This window comes from Spermophilus citellus, assembly GCF_964194105.1.
Source record: "Spermophilus citellus genome assembly, chromosome: 1".
Classification (NCBI taxonomy): Eukaryota; Metazoa; Chordata; class Mammalia; order Rodentia; family Sciuridae; genus Spermophilus; species Spermophilus citellus.
The window spans coordinates 134,042,372-134,064,579 of NC_138182.1; the positions used below are offsets into that span (position 1 = coordinate 134,042,372).

Genomic DNA, 22,208 nt, shown 5'->3' on the forward strand with positions numbered 1-22,208 from the left:
CTCTAAAATATTCTATTCTACACTTAAATATTTAAATTTAGCCTCATAATTAAGAACTTACTTTAATTGAATCATTTTGTTAGTTACAAGCTCTCAAATTCTTCTGCACTATATATCCTTACAGTAACCTCAGAATTAAGTGAACTAACATATATAAGTAGCTATTAAAACCAACTCTGACTGCATAGTGATATACACGCCTTTAATACCATACACACTTAATTTTTTAATAAGTCCTTGGCTGAATCCAAAATTTGTTTTGTGATTCAACAAAGAGGTAAAATAATATAGAACAGATGACCAATGTTTTAAGAAAAGATATTTATTATTTATACCACTGAAATAGTCCCATAAGAACAATATATACCATGTTTATTTAAAAGGATCAATTCCTTCCAAATACAAGAACTGTATTAAAGCAATACTGTCAACACAAAACAGTGGTCACATTACATATCCGCAGGCTTAAGCATTGCAAATGATATATTTTTTAATCTTATGGCTAGATATTTTCACTGAAACACAGTGTTAGCACTTAGACAAGATAGAGCTGGAACAGAACAAAAACATTTTGTTCATGCTTTTTAGAGCTAATTGGTGGGTAATATATCCCATTTTAAAGTTTATTGCCTTAAACTGCTTTTATGACAATGGTTCAGGCACAAGTGCTCCTACTTAGCCACAAAAAGAAACACTCTTGCCCCTTAATTTTATTATTCAGTCTTACGTTTTCTATTTCTCATACGAGGACATGTCTGTATCACAACTGATGTTCTCCAGTTTTACTTAAAGAACACTGACACACACACAGACCAAAGTGAGACAGCTCAGAATTTAGAGCTGTAACTAGTGAAATACAGAAGAAAAAATTTGTGACAAAAGAATAAAAATTCCTGGTAATTTTAATCATAACAAACTAGGTTCTATTTTTATTTTTTGATTATTAAGGGAAAAGCCCTAGTTTCAAGATGGGTCTGGCCTTAGATTTAGGCAATCGATAACACAATGAAGTTAAAACACAAGACATAACCTGTTTCCAAAGTCACAAAATGACACTGTTGAGTAAGTTTTTCTCCACTTGTCTTTGTCTTCCTTTTTTTCCTTTTTTTTTTTTTTTTTTTTTTGGTGGAAAACATCTCAGTAATCAATGCTGGAGAAAATATTTTTCAAGAGTAACAGCATATTCATATGAGGGGAGAAAGAATTTTTTTAGCCTATTGCTATGATCTTCAAAAAATATAAAATTAAATTTACAAAAAACTGGAAGACCAAAGGATAAGCAGTCTGGTATTTGCTTCAGTGTCCAGCACTATCATAATGATTTCTAGCATAAAAGCAAAAAGTTCATGGATCTCAAGTATCTTCAATAACTGCCAGTATAACTTGTAACTACTGTCCTTGCTTCTTTGAGAGATACCTGCAAGAAATAAACATTTCAAAGCTAAATTCATGGAAATAGATAACTCTCCTCCCAAAAGAGTTTTGACTTAATGACAAAGCCTTTCAAAGTATTACCTGTAAATATTCAATAACAACTGTTAATTATCTATGGGCTAAGCATTGCTGAAAGCACATATATTAATGTTAGACCTCATGAGAGTTTCATGAGTTGTTTCTGATAGAATCTATTCCCCTTTCAAAGGCACACAGAAGATAAGCAACTTGTCCAAATTCACACAGCTAGAAAGTGCCAGATTCAAAACAAGGTATTGTTTTGATAGGTACATTCAGGACCTATCAATCCATGTTGCCTGCTTTCCATCATGAAAGCCAATATTAACTAGTACTGTAATTTCTAAATCAAAGCCCATTTTAAGATCTTGTTTTTCTTGTATCAAGAGAGTGGGCCAAAATGCTACAGGACTCTGATCAAAAGTTTGTAAAAAAGCCAGGTGCAGTGGCACATGCGTGTAATCCCAGCAGCTCAGGAGGCTGAGGAAGGAGAATCTTGAGTCCTGAGCCAGCCTCAGCAAAAGCAAGGCTGTAAGCAACTCAGTGAGAACCTGTCTCTGAATAAAATACAAAATAGGGCAGGGGACGTGGCTAAGTGATCAAGTGCCCCTGAGTTCAATTCCCAGTATCCTGCCCCCGCCCCACCAAAAAAAAAAGAATTTGTAAAAGATGCAAAGATGTTAATTTACTAAGAAAACAACTTTTTCTTACATTATTTAATAGGAATCTACCAGTAATTTAAATTTTTATATCACTATTTCTCACATTTATGACCTACTATAGTGAACAGGAAGGGAGGTGTTGGGGGAGAGGGTCTTAAGATCCAGAAACCTGAGGAGTTTGGATGCCCATGCTCACTTTGTGCAGTGTGCTGATCTCCGTGACTCAGCTACAACACCTACAATCTGAAGATGGGGATAAAAATGCCTGCTTAATCTTCCTGACAGGATCATGAGACTCCAATAGAATGCTGTGTCAAAGTGATTTGAAAAGACCAAAGTGGAATTTGGAAAGCCAAAGCATAATTACATGAATTGTTTCTTTTGCTTCTATATTGTTGGAACCATGTCAAATTTAAAAAAAAAAAAATTATTTGTCATACAGAGCAATCCTTTTCATTTCTTCAGAAAAATTTTCCCCCGCCTCAAAATCTTGGTATATTCTATATTAATCTTCTATGTAATCTATGTTAAATTTGTGTATATGACTGTGCTTATAAAAAAGTATAGAAGACTACACACCCAGATCATAATAGTAGTTTTCTTTGGAAAGGAAAATCATAAATAATTGTTTTTTCAGTGGGATAAAATTTTCTAATTTTTCTCTATACACTGAAGTTATCTGTAATTTTTAACACATTTCAGGAAAATTCTTAATGAATCTTATCCTTACATTATTTTACAGTATAAGACCAGGTATTATATTCCCATGTGATTCATAGGCAAGTAGCCACCCTAATGCCACAAAGATAATTTATAGGCAGCATAATGAACGTGTACCAGTCTTTCAAGTCCTTTCTACTAGAAATGCTAAAAAGCTTATGAGATGTGATTTTGTAAGCACGTTAAAGGTTAAAACTAAAGGGAAAAACACTCATAGGGGGGATGTCACTGGACTGGAAAATATTTTTAGAACTCACCCATTTTAAATAAAATTAAGAGCTATGTGTATTCTGGCATACCAATTTTTTTCCATTCTTTTGAGTAAAGAGAAAATGAATATACAATTAACACTTACCTTTCCCAATATTTGTGATTTAGCTCCAAAAAGTCATCTAATTTTGCGATTTCCTTGAGGTACTGAGTTAATTTTAGAAGTTCTTTGTCCTTATCTCGATTTAGGTGTGCTTTCATAAAAGGCCTTATCTATTAGGAAACAAACAAAACTTCAATTGTAATAAGGGGAAAAAACCCTACACCATTTTATCATTTAAACAGTCACTGAGGCTAAAATATCACAAAGGATAAAACCTATTTTTATAATAGCCTAAATTTGATCAATTGAAAGTCACGTATAATGTTTACAGTTCAACTCAAAAGCTCTTCCACCGATTCCATCTAACACCCCTTCAGCTTGAACATGACAACACCAGCTTTCTGCACCGCACCTGGACCCAATCCGGAGGTGGTTCCTCTACTTTGCAAACTGCACAGCTTATACCTTTTTCCCCTTCCATCATTTTAGTTGATTCTTACTAATTTTCATTCATAAAAAAGTTAACCCAAATAAGCCTGATCTAAGTAGAGAGTGAGATAAATTTTAACAGTGGTAGTTTTATTTCAATATTTTTATGAGATTTTTATATAGCTAAGATATCATCATACATGTATACAACCTGTCACATTTTATAAGCATTTTTCTTCTTCATTAATTCTCTATAAAATATAATTCTCTATATAAATGCACAAATTTCCCATAAAAGTTCAGTAATATTTTCTAATATTTAAGGTTGATATATTTTATTATAAAAGTCATTCATTTAAAAAGCATTACTTCAAATTACAGAAGTCAGCAGACAGATATAGGGATCATACCAAGTAAGGAATATTATATACCTTGACTTGGATAAAAGTTTGATGATTTATCTTTTAAAACAATTTGTTAACTATAAATTTTAGGTACTTTTGATCTGATAGTCCCAATAAAGAGTTTTGCTTTTCTTTTTTTTTAAATATATTTACTTTATTTATTTTTATGTGGTGCTATCGAACACAGTGTGTCACATGTGAAGGGCAAGCACTCTACCACTGAGCTATAATCCCAGATCCAAGTTTTGCTTTTCTTAAAGACATCAGTTCAAATTATCTTTATACAACTCAAGATAGCTTCTCAAATTTTTAAATTAATTTTAAATAAAATGATACTGTCTGGGTTTGCTTCAAAATATTAAAGAGATAGAAGTAAGACAGTGTATAGAACAAACAAAATTGTTGAAGAATTTATAAGTTATTTAAACTAGGTGATTCACAAGTGAGAATTAATCATATATTTCTATGTAGTTTTGTTTACATTTGAATTTTTCTGTTGTGAAATGTCTCTTCAAAGAAAAAAAAAATCACCCAGGATTTGGGCATGTAGCTCAGTGGTGAGTAGAGCATCTGCTGAGCTCAAACAAGGCCCTTTGGTTCCATCAAGCACAAAAAAAGAAGGAAAAAAAAAAAAAAACCCAACCTATACAACACCAAACAAAACTCAGACTCCTAAAGCACACAGGTTAAGGACTAAATCATACTTAGCAAAGTATTTATGTATCCTTAATCTGAAACAAAGAAAATTTAACTTTGTCACTAGTTATTAATTTTACATAGTAACACTGAAAAAAAAATAGCTAGCATTTAATTATTGCCACTTACTTGAGAAGCAAGAACAATAAGCCCACAGAAGTCCACTACCATATCTATCAAGGATAGGGAAGGTTCTAAACATTTGCTATATCATTTTCTGCTGAATCTAGAAAAATGCCTGAAAGGGACAGAAAGAATATCTTCCCAGATGTCCTGCTAGCATCAGAACAGCCTGGTGTCAGGGTCAGCTACAGCTGTCAGGGGGCTCCCCTGCCACCTCTAGGGAACCAGTGAAGGATGACAGAGTTGACTGCCCTGACGCCAGCTCTGTAGGAGATCCAGATGATGCTCTCTGCGTCAGCCCTGGGGCCAGGAGTAAACAGAGGCATGCAGTGACAACACGGTGAAATGACTTTCTTTACAATCCTGAGAAGATAGGAACATAACTCCTCAAGAATGTAAAGGCAAGCAGACCTCGACAGTCAAGGGTCAAATGTTTTCTCTCAAACTACTAATACACAATGTACCAACAAAGGAATTCCAAGTTTAAACAGCAGGAAGAAATTTAGAAATGAAAGTCAAAATACAGGGTACTAGAGTGGCTAGTAAATACAATTTTTAACCCAAGGCCTTGCTATTTTTCCCCTCCAAACATTTGGTCTTAACCACCATTAAACAACAACAATAAAAACTAAATATTCAAATAATTCTATTTCAGACAAGTTAAAGTAAACTAAAGGCAAAAAAAAAAAAAAAACCCAACTAGCAGTCACCTGATTACTTGTTCTAGCATAATCATTGCACACTGTGCCATTTTTCAAAATTAATCTGAGTGCTCACTAGTAGGACAGGCAACACACATGACCATTATCTTGTTGTCTCCTATCAAAGAAAGGTTTTAAGAAACTTAGATTATTTATATTTTATTTTTGTTTGCCTCAGTCTCCTGAGCCACTGGGATTACAGGCATATACCACTGTACCCAATATTTCCTGACTTATTTTATTTTTTTTATATACTGAGGATTTTTCCACTGAGCTATCCCCTTTGTCTTCTATATTTTTAGTGTCAGACAGGGTCTCACTAAGTTACTGATATTGACCACAAACTTGCGATCCCCTGCCTCAGCCTCCAGAGATTGGGATTACAGGTATGTACCACTGAGCCCAGTCCTGATTTAGAATTTTTGAGGGTGAAGACATATAATTTTAGGATTTCTTTAGTGAATCCGAGTTACCCAATTTTTCAAAAACCCTGCTATAAAATAACATGAAGAATTAGAAATGAATATCATCATCTTTCCCTCTAACAGAGTGATGAGTAGGGTCCAAATGTTGGTTGGGAAAATAAAGTTTCTTCCAAACACACACGAAATGATCATATTTTTTTGTTTAAAGGCTAAATGTCTCCTCAAAAATTCTGTAAACATCATGAACTCACCTCCACATGTAAAAGCTGTTTGTTTCATAGAAAATTAGCCATCAAATATCTTTTCTGTTCCCTCTACCTGGGAAGTGCTTTCCCATAGCTTCAAACAGAAATCACTTTCCTTAAAGTAACATAACCACTCTCCTTCCAAATCAACAACTTTATATTTGTGGCAATTTAGGACTTACATTAGCATTCTGTACCTTAAACTATACTTACTATACACTAAAGACCTAATCAAGAGTCTATTAAGAAAGGCTTCAAAAATGTACTTTCTGCAAGTTTCTATTTTGTGACTTTTAAAACTATCAAGAATCCAACTGGCAGAAAAAGTATAGAATTGAAAATAAAAAATAACTTAGTGCTTAGATTTCTACTTCAAAATGGAAACTCCATTTGCACACTACAGAAATAGCTTTTCCACTTTCATATTGAGCCAACACACAAGCAACCATGGACACCAGGAATGTTTTACTTTCAAATTTCTCTCTTATGAATTTTATACTGCTGCCAGAATTAAAATGTCACTACTGCATCTATACTAGATTTCATGTGACTGAAGATTATCATTGACCCAGTAACCAAGTCACTTAGATGCCAGCCCAAATTCTGTCTAACCAGTTACATATAAGATATTGGGCAAACTGTGCACTTTCTCAGACTCAGACTATTTCTAAAAATAAGAAAGTAAGTGACTGTGGTTCTGTCTAGCTCTGACATCTAAAATTCTAAGTTCTGTACTTAACATATGTATTCCAAAAACCTTCTTAGTTTTAGTTTAAAAGGGGATAAAACAAACAACATCTCTAGTTTTAGCTATTCAGCACATCAGAAATATCACTCTGTGATGTAGTGTGCTGCTCCTAAGGCCACAAACCTGTATAGCATGTTACTATACTGTCATTGTGGGCAACTGTAACAAAGTGGTAAGCACTTGGGTATCTAAACATAAAGTACAATAAACGCACCAGACAACAGGATTTTTTCAGCTCCATCCCAATCTTAGGGGATCACCCGCATACACCTGGTGCATCATTGACTCAAACAGCATTAATCGGTGCATGACTGCACTCCTTAAAATTTATGAAATTCAACAGTGCTTAAAATGTTGCCACATAGTCAAGATTACATGAGTATCCAGCAAGTAAAATTATGTCTTACCTTTAGTCCATTTTGTGGGTTCATTAGAAAATTTCTTCCTATGTCATCAAACATAATGGTGTTCTTTTTGCTGTAAAACTCGGAAAACTTTCCCCATATAACACCAAGAGGCTTTACCTTAGAATAAAAGTTTATATTTAACTCAAATTTTATCAATACTTCTTCTTCTTCTTTTTTTTTTTTAAAGCAGAGCTATTGCAAATGCCCCGCAGAAAAAGGTTAGCGTTCCTTTCATCCTATCAGATGGCTTACTCTGTGAGCTGATGCAAGGCCACACTTCAAACACAATGCTATCTAACAAGTTCAAATTTCTTAAAAGTTCATTCTCATCTCACTGAATGAAACACATTTTAAGAGTTTAATATAAAGTTTGTGGGTAAAAGGAGAGGTTATTTCATTTTTAAAGGATAGAAAATAATTCTTTAGATGTCTAAGCATTCACATGACTTCCTGAGCTAACACAAGCCCTCCCAGAGCTTGAGAGTTGTGTGGGGTCTATTGTCAAAACTAGAGACACTTTATTGAAGGAAAATGTACCTGGCTCTTTTTAATATTTTATTGCAAAACAAAACTTGGTTTTGCTTTAATTCAATGACACAGGTGCACAATTACTAGTGCACTTGATTGCTTAATTTCAAAAGAGCCATAATTTGTATTTTTCACTTTTAATTCAGACTTCTTAAATCATGACTTCAAAAGGACAATTCATTATATAGACATATCTCTTGGTACTTGCATAAGATCACACAAGAAATAACGATGCTGCCTGTGAGGAGAATAAATGGCTAAGGGGTCCAGGTAGGAAGAATTCATTATGTACTTTAGTTTTGTTTTTCAATCATGTGAATGTATTACCCACTCAGAAAAATTTTAAAGACATAATATTACTTTTTGCTAAAGTCAGTAATTTATGGTATTGTAATATTAGATTAAATGATAATAAATGATGACAAAAGTTGTCACTTAAAAATGTTTTCTTTTTATTCACCTGAGATTTTTTCACTCTATGTTTACTACTGAAATAAAACTACTAAAAACTTAAAGACAAACATACAGGAACTAACACAATAGGCCAGATTCTTGATTTACTTTTAGCTAACAAAAGTGTCAAGAAATGGAACAAGAAGGATGAATTTTTTTATGACACCTAGGGTTAGAAATTCCACATCGTCTTTCCCCAAATAACACCAAGAGGCTGTCATTTGACTATTAACCCATGAAACTAACAGGGACTGGGGAGAATTTAGGACATCAGGAAAGCTTAGGTGAGATAGTATTAAAATGGTTCCACTGGAATATTTTTGTTCTCAATTAGAAAAGTAATAATGCTGATCACAAAAAAATATGAATATAGAGAAAAAGCACAGAGAAAAATTTTAAATCACATATAATCTGGTCAATATTGAGGATAGCAACTAAATATTCTGACCTATTTATCTTCAGACTTCTATATCAACAGCAGATATAGAACACAGATCTTTTGTTAAAAAACATACAAAAGTTAAGGGCTATTTCCTAGCAGATCACAAACACTGCTCTCTAGAAACTTTTACTTTAATGTATCATAAAATTTTTAAATCATTAAATACCCTACTACACCAGATGATCAGTTGCATGCCATCATATGAATAAAAATATATAACTAATTTCTTTCTTATTCCTGCATATTAAGGATTATTTTTTATTTCATTTTTCGCCATTATAACATTGCTATATTTAATATTTCCAAACTTCTTTTAAACATTTGGATTTTGGAAATGTATTACGTTACTTTAGTAGTTTTTCTCCTGAGCTGAGTAACTCTTCTACTGAAAAAATCCCCATGCACTTAAACCATTCCATTTATGACTTTAACAATTTTAAATTTTAATCTTGCCTCAGGTTTTCCTAGTATTCTAAGTTCTCTACAAATTCCTACCAGCTTGTGTGCTTTCAAAAGGTCTGGACTACATCTCATTCATCTCTTTATTCCCAAGGCCTATTACAGGGCTTTGTAGACAGCTGGTACTCAATACTATGTTTACTTAAGTAAACACAGTGAACACCCCTAATCTTTTCAGCCAAATCTTTTTCCTGATGGCACCTGTTGATATTCTCTAGGGCTACATGTTCTTCAACCAAAGTACATGTATGTATCATGATGCACCTGTTATTAGTACCAGATTCACATAAGGCAGGGTGAGTAAATTTTGTTTTGTTTCTAAATCTTCCTTGATGATATTCAGTATTTCTCTTACCTACTTCACCTGGTAATGCTGCTGACATCATCATAGACAATTATCTTTGACCACAATTCCTTTAGTGATAGTTGTGCTTCAAGATCCTTAGCTGTAGCACTAAAATTAAAATGTTTTAACCTTAAATACATTCTCCTATGTTGAAATTCAACTGCCATTGTCTCATCCACTCAGATGAGTTTCTAAACTCATTCTGTGACTTCCTCCATCAGTATAAACACAAAAAGTACACTAGAAAATAAACACATCTTTAAATAGAAGTAAAATAAATAAGTTCTTACGTCTATTAATCCTCTTCTTGGAGTATGCACTGTTATCATAGCAGCACTGTCCAACATGAAGGTAATCTTGTAATTTGCATTTGTGCTCACGCCCAGCTCCTATAAACACAAATATCTGTTAGGTAAAACATAATAATGAGGAAAATTTCAGGGTTTCTGAATATTCCAGCTGCAATTTCCCATAATGCCAACTTTTACACCACTGGCCAGATCTTGCTAAATGACCAAGTCTCTTACTTTCACTTAGCCAAGTCAACAGAAGGTAGTTCAAAGAAAAATAAACTAGAAACAGATTACTGCTTCACTAACCATTTTAAAGTGCATCACTGCTTTAAGAGCAAAAGAAAAACAAAGCCTTATTGTAAAGTGGGGGAGAAAAACAAGGGGAAGCTTAGCTGTACTTTTTCTTGAAAATGATTCCAGTATTCAGTATAATCCGCATTGAACAGACTTTCAACACACTTCTGCCCCTGCTACTACAGAACTTTTTACAAATGCAACTTCAAAACATTTCTGAATAGCTTGTTTCTAATACTTACTTTCATTTTAGCTTCAATCCACTTCATATTTGTTGCAGCTAAAACATGAGGAATAATACAATACAAATGAAAAAGTATGAATTTCATTTTTTAAAAAAAAGTCTTCTGTATAAATAAGTCTTCTAAACAAGATTAAAAGTTCAAAAGGCATCACAAGTAACAGTCCCTCGCATATTTATTATTTTTTAAAAAAATATTTATAAAAAGACAGGTGTGGTGGTGCATTCTTATAGTTCTGGTGACTCAGGAGGCTAAGGTGGAAGGAACACAAGTTGAAGGCCAGCCTCAGCAACTTAATGAGACCCAGTCCCAAACTAAAAATAAAAGGGGTGGGGATGCAGCTCTGTAGTAAAACACCCAAGCTCTAATCCCCAGTACCAATAAAATATATATATATATATATATATAAAAACTTATTTTAGTATGTCTTCAAGACAGAATGAAATCTAAACAAGTTTTATATAAAAGATACAGGTAATCCATGCTCAAAAGAACTCTGACCCTAGAAAACTGATAAATCAAACTCTCTTTTAAAAAAAAAGAAGTCATGGAACCATGCTGTATCAGTTCCAAAATTTAAATGTGGGATGCTGAATGTCAATTTTCTTCCATGTTCCTAATTCCAGGCCATACAAAGGTATATATCTGAAATGTCAATATAAGCATATAAATATTTTGAATCAAAAATCTATGTTGAATACTAGCTACATCCTGCATTTTGTCAGGCTCAGCAAATTTAACTCTCATTAAGTCCAGCACCTTGTAATAAAGAAACACATTCATAAAATGCACCTGTGTTATATAACCACTCACTGTCAGATATTCACCAGTTTTAGGATCACTAACATTAAAATTCAATCCTTATCTTTATGTGCCTACTAATCCCAAGTTATTGGACAAAATTGCACAGGTATTACCAAGTAAAACATTTTAAAAGAGGAAAAAGCGGTTTAAAGTGTGTGTGTGTGTGTGTGTGTGTGTGTGTGTGTGTATTTTAAAGGCAAAGAAGAAACTTGAGAGTTCCCAAAGTAAAAATCTTCAGCATATACACATGAAAAAGCAAAAGAATCCTCTTACTTGCAAAAATGGTCAGTTGAACTAAAATTTTAGACTTTTGGATCTATAATGAAAACAGTCATAAGACAGGGAAAAAAATTTTTCACTTCAGTACCTACTTTGTGTCTGTGATTCTCAGATGAAAACAAAGAGACTAAGAGCTAATAAAAATAGTTTCTCATCATTAAGTAACATCATATATGTCAGACATGGTGCTACTTACTATACTGGTATTTCTATTCTTATAACTAACTCATAAAACAGATTTAGTGATCTTCATTTCTTAGCTGAGGAAAGTAGGGCTCAGAGAGATTAACTGACCTGTCTGTCCAGTGTCACACAACAAGGACAGAACCAGAATTAAAACTCTAGTCTATTTTAGCTCCAAAGTAACTCATTCTTTTCAACATACTATCACAAAATATAATGATTTACAAAAATAACCTAAAATTATCTTATTTTAACAATTTTTCTCATCTTAATAGCTATAAACTTATCACTGAAAATGGAAATATGCTAATTTATAAAGTAGAAAGGAAATTTATAGATTAAAACAACTATCTTGCTTCTCATCAAATACCTAGTATAACCAAATGGTGAAGCTTTAATTGATGGGATTTCTGTAATGCACAATCAGAATCACTCTTCTCTGCTTATGACATTGCCAAGAAGTGATGTTAAATATTTGTAGAGAAATGAGGCATAAACTAAAACACTGCTTCATTTTTCAAGAAAGTCTTGCTAAGAAAGAAAAGTCAACTGAACCAATGGGCTTTTACTAATATAGAAGATTTTTTAGAGAAAACTCATTATCTTCTCAGAGGTTTTGGAATGGTCCAAATACCACATTTTGAGTAAAACTGCTTCAGTTCATACACTAATTTTTCCTTAATTTTTTTCGCCCCTCTTTATTTCTATAGAATTATATTAGTGAGTTTTTTTTCTTTTCTTTTTTTTTTTTTTTAACATATCTTTCTCTATATGGAGCAAGAAAGAAAGAAAGCAAAAATACCTTGAAACATCCAGGATTCCACTGGACAAATCAAAGAAAAATTTCTAATCAAATTGAGATCTTTCATAAGGTCCCTTTTTCTCTGACATTATGTTGTACTCTTGTCTGGTACTAAACTCAGCATTATGTGACAAATGTATGTACAAGTTAACAGCATGTTATAAAAAAGTAAAACATACTTCATTTCAGAAATTTGCTAAAAAAACAAATGAAAACAATTCCATATTTAAACTCAAGTCTTACGAGTTCATACTTTATAAAGAATGATATTAACAACCTTATTTCAACTGAAATCTAAACAAAAAAATATTGCTTACACCAAATAACAATGTCATAATCTTCATATGCAGATGTTAGAAATTCATGAAGATATGGCCTCATTAATTCTACACCAGTCTCTGCACAAGACCTATGGTCTAAAAGAAAGTTGATAATAGATGTTAGGTTATTATCATGGACAAGTACCTAATAGCAATGAAATTATTATGAAATGTCATCTATTATGAAATGTAACAAACATTCAACTGCAAACTACTTTAAACTGAAAAAGATTTGACAAAGGGATATCTTTCAAAGCACAAAATTAGTATACTTGTGCTACCATTTTAATTGGTTAATTTTGCTCAATGCGCAATACTAGGAATTCAGACATATTATAAACTGTCCATTTTTTCTCATCTAGTCTAAAAAGTTTAGATATTTGTGAAAATGAAAAATAAGCTAGGACCACCTATACTCCCATTTAATTATCACCTTGCAAGATAAAAATCATATTCCACCAGACTGACAGGACTAATTAACTTATTAAGTCTTTAATAAGTTATGACAAAGCTTAGGATTAAAAGTAAACACATTCTAATATCAGGAGTTAACTACTTCTTGTTAATTTAAGAGGATGAAATGAACATCTTTTTTTCATTGACTGACTAAATATTAAACAGCTCGACTGTAGTTAAACAGAAAACAAGGGAAAAAATACCAAAAGTGACTTTAAATTTCCTCATAAGAACTTAAGTATTAGCTAATCAGAAATGACTCGGTCAAATTACGATGTATCTACAAACTAGAATATTATGTAGGCAAAATATATAAATAATTATATTTAATAACAACAAATGATATTAAATGAGATGATGCACAATCTATCACTGAGTAAAGAAAAAAAGGAGATACATACAAACACACTAGAAGATACAATCAAAATATTAAGAGTGGTCATCTTTTGGTCTTTAAATTATAGATAACTTCTTTTCTCGCTTATTTGTATTCCTACAATGAACGATATACTTTTGTAATAAGAAAAGCTGCCAAATACTTGATGTGAACCCTGAGTTGCTGGAAAAAAACAAACAAAAAGAAAAAAAAGTTGTTGTGGATAACAGAAAATGAAGTATTATTAATTGACTTACCAAATAACGTATAATCAACATCTAGTACCAAAAGCTTTTTTCCTTCTCTGGGAGGATTTAATATTTCCACTTTGTATTCTTTCACTCTGCGAGAAATTTTCAGTAGGTTTTCTTCCCTAACGGGAAAAAATAAAATCTGATGAAACACTCACTTTTGCTCCCACGACCAAGATTTCCTCTAAAGTGGAGAGCACTTACCTATTTTCTACTTCAACGACTTCATCTTCAATATCAAAGTCATTGACAACATCATCATTGTCAGGGGGTGGACCTAAGACATCTTCCTATTAAGATAGAAAAAAGTTTTGTTTACTAAAACAAATATACACAAAGCACAAAAATCAAATGAAGTACAATTTAAATTCAAGAGTCTTTCAAGTACACAATTAATAATTTGTTATATATGTCCCCTGGGAAGATTTGTTATGTTAAGTTTGGACATTTGGGCTACTATTATACTTACAGCTAACTATATACTAAAAAGTTCCCCAGTATTTATCTTATGCTGAATTAATACAACAGTCACTGTGCAACTTTTACTTTTCACTAATACACTGACAATTTTACCACAATTAAAACACAACAGTGTAGTATATAAATCAAAATATCTTCAAAGGGACAAATGGTAACAAAAGTAAAAATTTACCAAGCTCTCCTCACGAGTTCCCATCATCATGATTTTAGTATTTGGTTTCAGTTTGAGAGCTCCAAGCTTAACATCATTTTCTGCAGGTTTGCCTACAATACAAGCAAATGACTGTTTTCTCACTAAAGTTCAGGTGCTGGTTTCACTATTCCATTACACAAACCCTAACATCAAAAGGTTTGGTACAGATGCCACAGCAGTTCAGGATTTTTTTTTTTTTCTTTTGCTAACAAATTGTTACTGCTGAATTAGTGCAATCTAAGATACTAAGAACTCACAACTATTACAAGGATCGTTTTTCCATATTTCATTTTAGAACACCTTTTTATTCAATTACCCAAAAACATAAACTTATGTTTTATTTCATTGTTTCAAATGAAGAAAACGCTTTTCCAGGAAGCCTTGAAAACTGACACTTAAGAAAAAACTGTAGATATATCGCTGCTCCAAACTTGCCCTTCAATAATTTGACAAATGCAAAAACTTAGGAGTCCCTTTTAAGTACAGTCCTATAAATTTTAAATATCATCTTTACCTTTAGAACAGAAAAGATAATTTGGGTAGAGTTAAAGGCCTAAGCTATAATGAGAATATTGTGCTAAAGCACAGATGTCAGAAGAGAACAATTTCATCTGGGACTTCTGTGTCAAAGTTTTAAGCAGTAAACACCAATTTATGTTAAGAGGAATCAATAGCAGTCTTAATACTGGTAATATTTTAAAGTAACCTTTAATATTCTACTTTTACTACTAAAAATAATTTTAGGAATATCCCTATGAAAGAAATGTTAACAAGGAAAGTCTTATTAAAGAAAACAACAGATAATAGCAAATATAAAAATTCATAAATATCAATTCCAAAACTGTGAAGAGGAGAGAGATTTACCTTTAACTTTGAGTCCAAGTAACTTTTGGCGTTCTGGCAGCACTCCTGTAAGGGTCTTGAGAAACTGTTTGAGATCTAGCACAGTATCATCTTCTGAAAGTGTGGTCACTGAATATTCCTGTCCACCCCATTTTACAATGATAGGGAGAGCCATTCTTGAAGCATATGAGGCAGCGAGCTTTCCTTTGGGAAAAAATAGCTAGAAAAGAAGGCACGTACAAATGAACTGGTTAGAATTGATATATCAAGGACAAGACTATAACTTTAAGTCCTGTAAGTGTGTAAAGTTTTGAGTTCTATTTTACAAATTGACAACAGAGCAACAAACATTCTGCCTTACAGAAGTGCTCCCAGAACACCTAGTAACTAAAGTTACTAGGCCTCAAAGTTACTATGACCCCACTCTCACAAATTTGGCTAAGAGTTACTGCTTCCTGATACTTTATGAGATTCTCTCTGTTGTTCACCTGGAAAGGTAAAATAATGAGCTAGGTATCCCTCCTGCTCTATCTCGTCAGGTTTATGTTACAAGTCATCATGTTCATTTAATATTTAAGAAGTAGTGTAGTGCAATTGCTAGAAGCAGTGCTACCTGGCTAGTATTTGATTCTGGGAAATTAACTTGATTTTTCATGCCAAGATTTCCTCGTCTGTAAAATAGGAATGAGAATACTATCTATTTCTTAGGGTTCTGATGAGAATTAAATTACTTGATATTTATAAGTCGCACAGCACCTAGCACATGGTAAGCACTACATAATTGTTGGTTAAATAAATTTAAAACTGAAAGCTTACTATATTCTAGGCACTGTGCTAAATAAATAAGAAGCCATTATTTGTTTCATATATTATGAATTGGCCAGTTTTACACAGACAATCTCATTTAACACAATTATTTGGTAAATGTTCCCTCTTTTACAATTAAAGAACTTAGAAACAGAGTTATGTAATGTGCTCATAACTGGGCACATAGCTGGGAAAAGAATAGGCCTAGTGACTAAATCTCATGTACACTGCATCCTCTAAACCATAGCCTCCTCTCTTCAACTGGACCTACAGGAGTTAAAGCATCAAAGTCCAGTAAATACAAAACCCATAGGCACAGATCAAAGCACACAATTTTATATTGCAGCTGCTACTCTAATCAACTATCATATGTAGGTCTCTTCCCCCATAAAACTTTCTACTTCTTATAAGGTTTTTCCTCCCACAGTTCTGACCTTTTCTAATCTCAAAGAAGTCATTTCCAAATGTTTTCACTCATTTGATCAACATTTGATTGCACTATTCATGGAATTATTACAACCAACTATGAGAGAAGATAAATTTTAAGCATCAATATACAAAAACAATTTGGAAAGAATATTTTGTATTAACATGCTCTTAGTGAGAATGTCAGAAATCCATATTTATATTTACTCATTTAAATATGAAGAGAATTCATGTATTCCCTTATATAAATGTTTCACATTTATATTCATATTTATACTTACTCTCTTATGTTTATAATCTGTTCTCCTGAAAATTTAAAGCAAGTGTGTTAATTTGGAGTAACATGTTTACTTTATAACTTGCTCTAATAAATTGTATAATCTTCAATTAAAAAAAGTTGGCCTTTTGAGTTAAGCTGCAATAGAGTTTAAGTATTATTTTCCTGTCAGAAATGAAAATAAACATGATATTTACAGAGTTCAGAAGGCATCCAGTACTAATATGTGTTGTGGTAGACATAACAGAGTTTGGAGTGAGCTGCCTAATTCCAGCACCTTGGACAAGTCATTTCTCTTGCAATCTAGAAGTTCTCTAGAGGTTCTAAGAGCAGTTCCCAAACCAACTAACAGGATTCAGCTCACTGAATAACTTGTTGGAAATGCAATCAAAGGTGGAGGGAAGAGACCTAGCAACTTGTGTTTTAATCAGCCTCATTCCATCATCTCCAATGCATGCTCAAAATTTGAGAGACACTGCTGTAGGCTCTGCAATGTTCTCAGCCTTAAAAAAGAAAATGTGCCAGATGGTATGGGTTCTGTGTACTTAATAAAGCAGCATACAAACATTGTGAAACACCTTTGCCACAGTGGGAATTTTAAGTTGGCAATTGCCCTAAAGGACCAAACATAACCAAATACTATAAAGATTTTTAAATGCATAAATCCTTAAGGCTTCTTTTTAATGCTTTCACACTTAACCTTTCTAATATTTTGAATCATTTTAGAGCCCCATCAGACTTATAAACTGAAAAATGGCTGAGGGAGGGGGCAATCAAACCTAAGCAAGCAAAGAACACACCTTTAAAGGATACCTAAAGAACAGCTGTTTAGATCCGAGTTTTTTTGTTTTTGTTTTTTTGCCTAATACACTATATTGACTTTGTCTAGACTATTCCAACTCTGGTCTTCAGTTTTCTCAAGTACAAAATGAAGCGACTAATATTTACTAGGCAAGAACAGAGTTAAGGTAGAAGATAATATCTGCGGTAGCGCTTTCTACACTAGAGAAAGCAATAAAAATGGTGTGGTTGAGAATATAACATACTAAACAATTGGAGTATCCCACTTATTCTTCACAATCTTGAATTAACAACTATTGTCTTCATTGTAGAGACCAAAAACAGGAAGGAAAAAAAAAGAATAAGCTTAATAACTTGCCCAAGACTGCACAACTCAAAACATGGTAATCTCGAAGCACAGGCACAAAAGTGACACTCTGGGAACCCACGGGAGGGGAATAACTTTACAACCAGCCCAGCAGGCGGTAACTGAAGTGCTGTCAATTCTGGGCCAGGACGACGCTTCAGTAGCACCTCCAGAAAGGTGCAGTGGAGGGAGCAGCGTGAAGTGCGCAGTGTGGGACATCATCAGAAGGCAGGGGAGACTCCAGAACCCAGGGGGCTGGGTGCTTTCAACAAGGAGGGCGGGGAGGGTTGGACAAACCCCAGAAGGGGCAGGAAAATGATCTGGGGATGCAGAATCTATTGGGGCTCGAGAAGGCCGCATGCGAAGGCGGTAGCCACCGCCACCCGCGGGTCCGGGGCCAGGCACCTGGGTGTCGGACTCGGACAGCCCCGGCCCCCGGCCCGTCATGGCCTACCGCGGTGCAGAACGCACGGCGCAGGCTGCAGAGCCACGTCCTCCGCCGCCACTGCGGCGACACCGCTGCGTGCGCGGGGAGCCCGATCCCCTCACCTGGAGCGCGGCAGACCCTGCTGCAGAGGACGCGGACACCATCCACCAAGGAACCAAAGGCGACCGGAAGTGAAGGGCGGGACCAGAACCGGCTGACGAACCGGAAGTGGGTGGTATGAAACGGAAACACGCTGGGGACGCTGTTGTTGTTTCCCTAGTTTCTCTTTGGGAGCTAGCCGTAGATAGCCACCTCCGGGGATCGCCACAGGCCACGAGGAAGGAAAGCCCTTTGGGGACTGTGGCTACTGTGCAGATACCCAGGATCACTCAGTAGCCCTCGGGCATGGCCCGCTTTGCGCATGCGCCCGGTGGCGGGCTTAAAGCGGGAAGGTTCTATGCTCCAGCGCGTGACGTCTTCTGTATTGTTTCGCCTAAATCGGAAGTGGGTGGGGTGCGGCGTGGTTTCGTGCTGAGCTCTCGGTGGGACTTGGGGCTTGGACTGCTGTTACTAACTGAAGTCGAAAAGATGACCTCCGGATGGCTTGACACCTCTCTGTAGCCGCAGGGGCCACCAACGCTGATCATTTCTGGGGCTCAGAATGTTGCTGAATCTAAGAGGAACCTGAAGAGCGTCAGGAAAGGGAAGGGGTAGCCTGCTTCATTGGAGACCCAGGAAGCACATGTGAATATGAGAGCTGCCAGTCACATTACTACATTGCATCGTATCTCATCTCCACTTTCCCATCACATCCCCATTACTTCCCCCCTTGAATGCAAGGAAAGCCAGTTACCCTGACAAAAGAATTTAAGAATTAAATGGAAAGTCAAAGCAGTCCCCATCTCTTCCATAAACGGAACTCCCAAAACGCAAAAAAAAAAAAGGGGGGGGGGTGAGGATCAGTTATCACAAAGATACAGCGAAGAGCAATGGAGTGGGAGGGAGGAGGGATGAGAAGGGAGAAAATGTGGAATGAATTTAACAAAATCCCACTTTATGTGCATACATAAATATATCACAGGGAATTTCACACTTATGTATGAATAGAACCAGTCAAAAAAATAATGAGTGATGAAAAGATCAGTAGAGTCTAGGAAGAAGAATAGGAGGGAGGGAAAGGGGAGGAAAGGGGACTGAAATTTCACGCATATATGATTTTTGTCAAAATGAACACAACTATTAAGTATAACTATAATGCTCTGACAAAGAAGAAAAGGAAAATGCAGATAGAAAAGAAAAAGACCCAATTGCAAAGTTTACACACAGAAATTAACTGTAAGTGCATTCAAAGGATGTGGGTACTCATGGACTTTGTAAATGATTGACAGGTAGGAACCAGAAAGTATCCTGGGATGAGGTACAAAGGGCAATACAGGGTCGTGAAGAATGCCAAACTTCACTGACAAAATTTAAATTCAGAATACAATTGTAAGATTCATTTTTGTCTGAGCACTGATATCCAAACTCAGACAAAATGAGATTGAGCTGTTAGCCTTGTAGCCTCTTACGCACACTTATCACTATCATTACTCATATTTTAATTATCGCTGCCTCTATAACTATCACAACCTACTACTTATTTGGTCCACAAAGACACTATTATTGCCCAGGCACTGTTTGTACACCAGTACCTACTACTACCATTCTCACTCCCCAGGTACATACACCCCCACTTGTAGCATAAACATCACCATAAACATAACCAGACCCATACATTTGTTAAGATATGATGTCTTACTAGACTGATGGCTAAGGTCCACCTGACCATCAGTCTCTCCATGCTGTCACTACCAGGCATCACCTCCATCCATCCCAATTAATCTAACCAACTCTCAAGGGGCAACTTACATCTCATCTTATCCAGATACATCTTCATATGAAGACAACTGCAGTGAGTCAGAGGACTCACATCCCACAATTGAAGGGCATTGCTGGTTGTACAGACCAGACTGAAACATCACCCCAGCATTTAGTAACTGAAATACACCCACACTTGAGCTGATAGTGGCCAATGTTTAGCAGAAAACTTTGAAGTTTATGGCTTGCCAGTATTATCCTGGCTACTCATTTACTTGATTTGAGTACATTTCTAAACTTCCACAGGTCAGGCTTAATGAAGGACAGCATAGAACCTTAAGTTCAAGTGAATTACCAGTACTCTTTTGGTTTTGAACCCCAATATTTGCCGCCTTTGAGGATGAATTTGACTATTCAGTTGAATCCTAACTTAATCCTGGTAGTCATATGCTTAGCTTTGCTATATTCATGTTATTTAAATAGCACTAGGAGCCATCTTTTATCATAGATAAAGGAACACCACTAGCTAGCCTTACTAATACTTCAAAGGAAAGAAATACATCTAAGATATCTAAGCCATAGAGGGAACCCACAATCAAGAGCCAGACAGTTCCCCCTACTATATTAGGACTCACAGAGAATATGCCTTTATACATCCTTATTGATGACATGGCTCACACAATAAGACTAATAAAAGAATCATGGAAGATCTTCACAGAGAGAAGCCTTTGCCACCACCAGACCCTTTTCTTCTTATAGCATGGGTACAAAACAATGCTGTAGGTTCTTCTTCCAAGCTATTCAGACAGTCATGGGATGGAAGGAATTTTCTCATGCATGACATAATTACTTATCAGAATGCATAGAGGACATATGTAGTAGTGATAAATTTTGTCCATACAACAAAACCTTTAACAATATAATACAGTCATGGTTCTCCCATTGAACAAATATAAGGAGAATCCATGATATCCAAATCTCACATAAATTTATATACAGTGACACTAGAACATGACACATTCAATTACACACACACATACCAATCCCAAACATAGAGCCCTATGTAAATATCCAACATACACCACATGCATGCATGAATCTCATTTTACATTCCTAGAAGGGGCTAACAAATTTATGAGTTCTGGTCCCAACTGGTACTCCAGCAGGGCACAACGGACTACGATGATGATTATCACGATGATGGGGATAAAAATGCTAGCATAGCAACAGCTTTAACCACACAGCACACAAAACAAACAATACAAAAAATAACACTACTATAATATGTATGTATTCACAAATACACACAAACACACACTAACTTTCAGCTACAAGGAGGACACACACCCTTACTATTTGGCTATCCAAAGGGAAGAAACATAACATCAACAACAATCATGTATACATACCTCTTAACAGGATTCTCCAATTTTTTTCCTTTGACAACATCTGTACTGGAATTGACCCTATGATAAATCATTCAGACCAATACTGCCTCACAAGAACAGACAAAGACTACATGACATCAGAAAAAAAAATTATGAAAAATCTAGCACACACAAGTTGTCACCAGCAGTTGGATGGAAATACAGACTCCCTCCTACTACACTTGCACAACAAAGCATTCACATACAATGAGAGAGAGAAATACGGCACCCTAAAATGCCAGGTCAGGCCCCACACATCTGGTTCCTTAAGCCCAATTCAATTTGCATGCAAGGATATATTATTAACAGACTACAGCATAAATACATGAGATAACTTGGCATTATGCATATTTTCACATTTTTCACATGGGGACAAGACCACCAAAGAATTCATGCCTTATATGCAGTGCAAAGACCTTAAATCAGTCAGGCATGTTGTCCTACCCTTGTAATCCCAGTGGCTGGGGAGGC

At 35.1% G+C, this 22,208-nt stretch overlaps 1 protein-coding gene across 1 annotated transcript; it reads right to left on the reverse strand.

The window, feature by feature from the left end:
- Positions 1-304: 304 nt before the first annotated feature.
- On the reverse strand, positions 305-18,750 carry UBLCP1 (ubiquitin like domain containing CTD phosphatase 1). Its single transcript, XM_081293659.1, has 11 exons — positions 18,576-18,750; positions 15,391-15,589; positions 14,506-14,597; positions 14,058-14,143; positions 13,860-13,975; positions 12,768-12,866; positions 10,383-10,420; positions 9,844-9,942; positions 7,326-7,442; positions 3,190-3,317; positions 305-1,417 (listed from the first exon to the last, which is right to left on the reverse strand). The coding sequence occupies exons 1-11, from the start codon at positions 18,615-18,617 to the stop codon at positions 1,390-1,392; spliced, it is 1,044 nt and encodes a 347-aa protein (XP_081149785.1). The 5' UTR covers positions 18,618-18,750; the 3' UTR covers positions 305-1,389.
- Positions 18,751-22,208: the final 3,458 nt, after the last annotated feature.